General features: G+C 41.9%; 1 protein-coding gene across 1 annotated transcript; it reads left to right on the plus strand.

Annotated features, from left to right (window-relative positions):
• The first annotated feature begins 384 nt into the window (after nucleotides 1-384).
• On the plus strand, nucleotides 385-4,447 carry LOC124009846 (cytochrome P450 7A1-like). Its single transcript, XM_046322047.1, has 6 exons — nucleotides 385-624; nucleotides 1,495-1,735; nucleotides 1,863-2,467; nucleotides 3,022-3,152; nucleotides 3,280-3,458; nucleotides 3,556-4,447. Exons 1-6 carry the CDS (start codon nucleotides 542-544, stop codon nucleotides 3,853-3,855), a joined length of 1,539 nt encoding a protein of 512 aa, XP_046178003.1. The 5' UTR covers nucleotides 385-541; the 3' UTR covers nucleotides 3,856-4,447.
• The last annotated feature ends 4,046 nt before the right edge of the window (nucleotides 4,448-8,493 follow it).

The following is an 8,493-nucleotide window of genomic DNA, read 5'->3' on the forward strand; positions in this document are numbered from 1 at the left end:
CACACACACACACACACACACACACACACACACACACACACACACACACACACACACACACACACAGTGCGAGTGGGACACAGAAAAAGCATCAAATACCTTGAAATCTATTTGCCCACCCAGTGGTGCTATCAGGTACAGTCTGCTGTCCTTCAGGTGGTGTTGTCCATGGACTACAGTCAAGGCCATTGTACAACTCACACACACACCTCCATGGATTTCCTAGAGACATCTAGTGTAATAGGTAACACTGGCAAACATGTAACAGGAGGGCGGTGTCTTGGCTGCACTTGCCAATCAGTCATCCCCACTGCTCCTATGCTTCATGTCCCTCCCCATGGCTTGTGTGGAGCACCATATAAATAATCTGAATCAGAGTTTAGGATTCCACGAGCACAGTTTCCAGAACCTCCCCTGTCATCTAGCTGAGTTCTCTCTGCCAGGGAGTTAACACTAAACCTGGCCATTAGCCCTCTCTAGCACCAGGCACCTTTTGGTCTATTCTCCACACAGGTATTTGCCACGAGCATCTTAAGCAACCATGATCATCACTGTCTCTTTGATTTGGGTTGTGGTGATCAGCTTTTGCTGCTGTCTGTGGCTTGCTCTGGGGATCCGTAAGAGGTAAGCAGAGACCCACGCGTTTTATAGTAAAATGTCTTTACATGCAAAATGTTGAATGGTATTCAATGTTTGATGGTCAATAGTCTAATGAAGAACACAGCATAATATTGTGGAATGGAACATGTGTCTGATAATGTGAAGGCTTTGGGTGTGGTATTCCTTTTAAATTGTACAACAACGTGCTTCAACACCTGCTGTGCTTGCTGTTTGGGGTTTTAAGGCTGGGTTTCTGTACAGCACTTTGAGATAGCAGCTGATGTACGAAGGGCTTTATCAATACATTTGATTTGATTTGAACAAACATATTTACAGCTGACCCTTTTATTGTTTTCTTTCTTTGATGTTATATGGTTTTATTTGTGTCACCTGTATTGCTCTTAAAATATAAATGGGTTCCATGTTGCAAAAGGTTATTCATTTTTATGGAGACTTTAGTGATGTCTACTTGCCAAAAAAGCCAGCTGTAATTTCGTGACATGCAGTACTTTATTTTGCTGTACAAACCTGATAGTTAAGTATAATTGGTAGTGTTATTCTGAGATTGCTGCAGTGGCATTGGGTTTTGTTCTGCTGGATGTGACTTACAACTTTCCAAAGTTTTGTCATTTGAGCACATCACTAGATTCTGACATCACCTTGTTGTTGTTTGCTTTGGGTTTATAAGACAACATTTAAATTAGGTTCAGATACAAGTATGGATTCACTGGACATCTTTAGGTGTCCTTTGGATGTTGCTTAACTCACGTATTTTAAACATCTCATGTCTAAACATCACCTTTGTGTTTCCTATGTTCAAGTATTTCCGATGGCTTGCTTTGGGCATTGCTTTATCATTGCTATGATGCTAAATGATTGGTGTTGCTCTTCAAGAAAACCAGGTGAACCACCAGTGGAAAATGGTTTGATCCCATACCTCGGCTGTGCCGTCCAGTTTGGAGCCAACCCCCTGGAGTTTCTCCGGAGCCGACAGAATAAATATGGGCACATCTTCACTTGCAAGATCGCTGGCAAGTACTTTCACTTCCTGTGCGACCCTTTCTCCTACCACGCCGTCATCCGCCAAGGCAGGCATCTGGACTGGAAGAAGTTTCACTTCTCTACCTCGGTCAAGGTAAAGACATGCCTAACTATGAATTGTTGTTCAACTAAATATTTGCTGATGATGAGTTAATCTATCCATATCTGTCAATGCAGGCTTTCAAGAGTCTTAAATTAAACCTCTCTTTATCTCCACCCAGGCTTTCGGCCATGACAGCATGGACCCCAGGCACGGTTACACCACAGAGAACCTCCACCAGACCTTCATGAAGACCTTGCAAGGTGAAGCCCTCCCTTCGCTCATCGAGACCATGATGGAGAACTTGCAGTCGGTCATGCTGCAGTCAGACACCCTCAGCCCCAGCAAGGATCGATGGGACGTGGATGGCATTTTCGCCTTCTGCTACAAGGTCATGTTCGAGTCGAGCTACCTGACACTCTTCGGCAAGGATCTGGGTAACGACAAGAATGCTGCGCGCCAGGAGGCCCAGAAGGCTTTGGTCCTCAACACCCTGGAGAACTTCAAGGAGTTCGACAAGATCTTCCCGGCGTTGGTGGCTGGGTTGCCCATCCATGTGTTCAAGAGTGCCCACTCTGCAAGGGAGAACCTGGCTAAGACCATGCTGGCTGAGAACTTGAGCAAACGCGAGAATGTATCGGACCTGATCTCATTGCGCATGCTGCTGAATGACACCCTGTCCACCTTCAATGACCTGAGCAAGGCCCGCACCCACGTGGCTCTGCTGTGGGCCTCGCAGGCCAACACGCTCCCAACTGCCTTCTGGAGCCTGCTCCACATGATTAGGTATGTACAGATGTTGGATCTTAATTTGAGCCAGCTTACTACAGCAGGAAAAGTGTCCTGCAGCAACAAGACATTTTAATTATTATGTGGATTACAATTCATGGACATTTCTATAGGGGTTGATACATTTTTCATTAGGGCAAAACAAGTCTGAAATGTCAATCCTTTTTAGAACTCAAATACAATACAAGTTTGTATTTCCTGCATTGTGGGGGGGGGGTGTATCAGCTTAGCTATCTTGTTCAAACAGCTGAACATAGATGCTGTGCTCATTAGGGTGGAGATAAGGGCTGAGCAATGTATTTTGTAACAGTCCTGTACAGTAAATTGTCATTCTCAACTACTGACTGCGACTTAGTGCTAGCTCACAGTAACTCCTGTGATAACAGAGGTGTCAAGAATGACTCATTGGAGAAACATAGCATTCCCTTTATGTCATAGAGCTGCAGAGAACAACCTGGTCCAAAGTGCATGTTGGGAATATTTTGATACATGATCTGTATAGTCTGAACTTGATGGTTTGACTTACCCTCCATCTTGTCTTGCCTCTTCAGGAGTCCTGAGGCTATGAAAGCAGCCAATGAGGAGGTGAAGAATATTCTGGAGAGTTCAGGTCAGCATGTCGACCCTAGAAAACCACAACTCACTCTCTCCCGGAAGGACCTGGACAACATGCCTGTAATAGGTAAGGGGAAGCTGCAATATACCAAAACTGATTAAGTAGATATTTTTCCAAAATCATGTTTGACACGAAAGTCAAGCTGTTCAGTGAATATGGTATTATAAAGAACCATGTCTTCTTGACCCTGCAGACAGCATCATCAAGGAGGCCATGCGTCTGTCGAGCGCATCAATGAACATCCGAGTGGCCAAAGAGGACTTCCTGCTTCACCTTGATAACCAGGAGTCGTACCGCATCCGCAAAGATGACGTCATCGCCCTCTACCCCCAGATGCTCCACTTTGACCCAAAGATTTATGAGGATCCCTTGGTGAGTGATGCTCAGTGTCTTCCCTTTAAAGATGAAAGGCCATATAACTAGGGTTAGGAGTGTCAGTCTTTCCTCTAACTCCCCTCTCAATCCACAGACCTACAAATACAACAGATATCTTGATGACAACGGCCAGGAGAAGACGACGTTCTACAGGGAGGGACGCAAGCTGAGGTATTACTACATGCCTTTCGGCTCAGGGGTGACCAAGTGCCCTGGGCGCTTCTTCGCCGTGCATGAGATCAAGCAGTTCCTGGCGCTGGTTCTGTCCTACTTCAACATGGAGCTCCTAGACTCAGCCGTTAAAGTGCCTCCTCTCGACCAATCACGTGCAGGTCTGGGGATCCTGCAACCCACCTATGACGTTGACTTTCGATACAAACTGAAAACTCAGTAAGACGGACTCCACTCATCTACTTTCTTAATAATGTACATTGTACATATTGTATATTTAAGAATTGAAGCCACAATGATGTACATAGGCTGCAATGTATTGTTCTAATGTCTTTTTGAAAACAAAAGCCACAGAGTGGTTTGTGATCGCCTCAGAATGGTAGCACTGGCGAAACTCCCATCCCATTTCGAAAGTGACATTGGTAGAACTCCATATAAGTGTTATCAGTAATATTTACTGCATCTTCCAGTTAATCATCATAACTATATCCTTATTGTCGACCTCCATCTTTGAACTGTGAAATCATTCAACATTGCAGAGGTAATTCTGTTTGTGACCCTCACTATCAGTAGTTAGTTGGTAAATGCCACTATTTACTGTGATGTTGAATGGCTCTAACTACACCGACTGAGTAGAGTAATGTGCATTGTAGTTCCATTGAAAGATTCCCTCTGCTAGGATGAAATACATTTTGGTAATCTGTATTCATGTTTACTTTGATATACTGTACAAAACAAGTATTAAAATGCATGCAATGTTTAATTTGATATACTTTATAAAACGAGTATAAAATCAATACATTTCTATAACAGTCTATTGTGTCATTCATTTGTTCATTCAGTCATTCGTTTGACCACACTCTCATGGTATTAGGTAATTCCATAAACCTCAGATAAGGTATCTCTCTCTCTCTCTTCTACATTGGAAGGTAATGTGGTACACCAGGTGCTGGTGTCCCATCTCAGGTCCATAAGGGCTTGGTGGTTAGTACTATTTGGGTTTTAATTAGAAAACTAGCCTTGGAATGAATAATTTAGAAGATATCAAGACTATGACAAAATTCAGTAAATAGACCAATAGAACAATGGGTCAGCTCCTAATGTCCTGTGGTAACTTGTCCAGTCATCATTAGATCATAAAACATTGATCATATAGATAGATAGAGTCAGGTCCATAATTATTGGCACCCTTGATAAATATTAGCAAAAAATACTGTATGAAATTGACTATATTGTATGTAAGAAACGGGAAATTCTATTATTTTATACAATTGCTCAGAGAAAGAAGTAATACAAGAAATCCAGTGACATGTATTCATGGGTGCCAAAGGAACCCAGGCTTCCCCAAAAAATTGACCAAGAAAAAAAAAATTGAAAAACATATATTTTTTTATTTTGTCTCTGCGTGTTTCATAATTTTCCTTCAATTCGCAAGAGGCTGAATGTATCTCACCGGAGAATGTATCCAAATGAGTAAAACAGCGCCCCTCTGTCTCTGTATGTGTAGGCCATCTATCTAATGTTGTCTGGTCAAAAAGAGCATGACATTGTTGCCGCCCATACTATTTAATACAAGGGAAGCCAGTGAGCATTTGGCCTCCCTTGATAAAAAAAAGTATAAAATAATAGCCAATCAGTGTTGAGCTTAACTGAGTGAGCTCAACTGTGAATGGTCCCGGCGCACCAACAAAAGTGTCAAGGGAAGCGAGTTTGGATTTGGCTTCACTCCTATTACATCGCATTGAGAGAAATACGTGATTGACTGAAACAACTTGTTGCATCTCATTGTGTTGTCGTCCTCCGGTGGCTAGGTAGCTAGCTAAAATTGTCACTTTCCTAAATTAGCAATGGATGGAGATAGGGATTCAGACTTGTGGCTTTACTTAATTCTCCGTACTGGCCAATGATTATAAAGGCGATTCTGATCCCTCCGTAAATTCTTACATTGTGCCCATGGACTGAGAGGATGGAACTTCAATATGTAGCTAGATGTAGTAGGCCAACGTCAACTAGCTAACGTTTCCCATGAAAGGAAGTTAGGCTATTGAGGAAGTGCTTTAGCCACGTAGCCTAGGACATAACTTTTAAAAATTGTGTACGGTATGACAGAGTCATAAACCGTTTCATCAACATTAAAGAGAGGAAGATGGCAAATGGCGTTTCTCTACAAGTAGGGGCAGTCAACATGTTTTTTCAACTTGCACGCACGCATACACACACAAAAATCAGAACCATGGACATCATATTCAGCTTACGTTGATTGGACTAAATTGTTTTTGGTTTCTTTTAGTTGTCACTGTATTAGACTAAGCATAGGTGATTGTTTTGATGTTGAAGTTGAAATGACGCTGGAATAGTAGAGGCAGCTATTGTTTTCTTTGCGACTTGCTGTAACTCTCCGTGGTTCTAAATCAATAGTTGTTTAGTAGTCCCAAAAGGTTGAAAACATTCACTTCCTTGACCATACTGTAGGTCATGTAACTGTTTGTTACATGCAATATGCTTTGTGGGCTTCACCAGACAGAGGTTGCTCTCCAGTTTTGTGATGTAACAAAGGTGTGGTTTAATTTATTCTGCCACTGTGTCGTTGTGTTGTACTCGGCCTTAGGCATTGACACTGAGTGTACAAAACATGAAGGACACCTGCTCTTTCCCATGACAGACAGACCAGGTGAAAGCTATGATCCCTTATTGATGTCACTTGTTGGTCATTTTTGGGGAAAGCCTGGCTTCCCTCGACATCCATGAATACACACCACTGGAGGAATACAGATGAGCCTTGTTTGATGAGATTGGAGAACATTCCGGCAGGGTGTTTAGACCATTCCTCCACGAGGAATCCTACCAGATCCGTGATGTCCTTTGTCTGCTTTAATGGACTGCCCTCTTCAATTGGTGTGCATGGCCAAAGAGCTCTATTTTCATGTTATCTGACCATAGTACCGCCTGGAGTTTGATAAACGCCATTGGCACTTGGGTTGGAACAGGTGCTATGGTCAGATAACATGAAAATAGAGCTCTTTGGCCACACAAACCAGTGGTGGGTTTGGAGTCGAAGACAGAAGCATATGCATAAAAGTACATCATACCTACGGTAAAATATGGTGGTGGATCTTTGATGTTATGGGGCTATTTAACTTACACTTGTCATGGGGCCCTTGTTAAGGTCAACGGCATCATGAACTTTACCCAGTACCAGGACATTTTAGCCAAAAACCTGGTCATCTTCCAGGAAGACTATAACCCCAAGCACTAATCAAAATCCACAAAGAACCGAGTGTACAAAACATGAAGGACACCTGCTCTTTCCTTGACAGACTGACCAGGTGAAAGTTGTGATCCCTTATTGATGTCACTTGTTGGCAATTTTTGACAACAAAATCAACATTTTGCAATGGTCATCTCAGTCTCTGGACTTGAAACTCCTTGAAAGCCTGTGGTTTGAATTGAAGAAGGCAGTCTATAAATGCAGACAAAGGATATCAAGGATCTGGAAATATTCTGTATGGAGAAATTATCTAAGATCCCTCCCAATGTGTTCTCTAATCTCATTAAACATTGTAGAAAAAGGCAGTGTCGTTATCCTCGCCAGAGGAGGGTTCGAAAAAATTGAAAAGAGGGGTGCCAATAATTTTAACCCCTATCGTTTTTATATATTTTTTTATTACTTCTTAAATAAAATATATATCTTTGAGCAATTGTATTCGTATAAAATAATATAATTTTCCCTTTTTTTGAGAACAAAATAATACCTCAGTCTTGAAATGCTTTATTTTATACAGTATTTTCTTTATCATCTTCATCAAGAGTGCCAATAATTATGGACCTGCCAATAATTATGGACCTGACTGTATGTGTGCCAGCTGGGCTAGACATCAACCCCAGGATGATAAGAGAACCAGTAGGCACAGTGTCACTGGCACATCGTAACCCCAACTGCTGCTGTCAGCACAGCTGTCTCACCAACAGGCCAACGGGTGCATTTGTGAGCTACCGTCTGTGAAAGTAGTTATTGGAAGAGCATTTCATGCCTCAGGCACAGCTTGGCTGAGCAGCCTTAATGACTGCAACACAATTAATAACTTTGATCCTATTTGATCTGTTTGTTGTTTTATATCTGTGCTTGATTTAATCCCAAAATGATGGTTCTCGCTGTAGTGTTCTAACTGAAGAACCCATCTAGCTTTATTTCTTTGGAATTTGATCTGGTTATATATAACCTACACCCAAAAGCACATCCTTGATGCTAATGATGCTTCAGAAGTGAAACATGGACGATTAGATCGACTTGAATCTCGTTTAAACTAACTTGTGATTAAATTGTACTGCAGTGTTTGCTGTTGAAATATTACTGTTGAATTGCTTGTTTGCTCTTCAGAGAGCAAACATTTCCTTATCTCCAGCTGATGCAGGAGCTGTTTGTTAAGGCCATCAAATTAAACAGTTGAGTTTACCACAGTTCAGACCCAAATGTGCCAATGTGGGCTACCGTCAATCATATACCAATACCATGGTACTGTATAACGGAACTATGTTAAAAATACAAAAGACAGGATAACAGGAGAAGATAATGATAACTTTAAAGATAGTCTTTCTTCTCAACTTTAGGCTATTCAAGGTGTTATACAAATCATTTCATGTCAGAGACTCCTGAGATACACTGCAGTCTTAGTTCTTACAAATGTCACCATAATCCCAGAAGCTTTCATAACTCTGGTTTAACTTTCCCTAGCCTGGCACCAGTTCTGTAGCTATGTGCTTTACCCTGACATGACATGTACAAAATGACCGTTTGGCTTAAAGCACATACAGATCTGAGATTTAGCGAACCTTACCCGCCATTCCATCCTAAAGTAAACCT

Source organism: Oncorhynchus gorbuscha, linkage group LG22, assembly GCF_021184085.1.
Source record: "Oncorhynchus gorbuscha isolate QuinsamMale2020 ecotype Even-year linkage group LG22, OgorEven_v1.0, whole genome shotgun sequence".
In the NCBI taxonomy this organism is placed as follows: Eukaryota; Metazoa; Chordata; class Actinopteri; order Salmoniformes; family Salmonidae; genus Oncorhynchus; species Oncorhynchus gorbuscha.

Coding starts and splice junctions, on each gene's coding strand:
- LOC124009846 (XM_046322047.1), top strand. CDS start 542: ATGATCATCACTGTCTCTTTGATTTGGGTTGTGGTGATCAGCTTTTGC. Junction 1,736..1,862: donor ACTTCTCTACCTCGGTCAAG/GTAAAGACATGC, acceptor ATCTCCACCCAG/GCTTTCGGCCATGACAGCAT. Junction 2,468..3,021: donor AGCCTGCTCCACATGATTAG/GTATGTACAGAT, acceptor TTGCCTCTTCAG/GAGTCCTGAGGCTATGAAAG.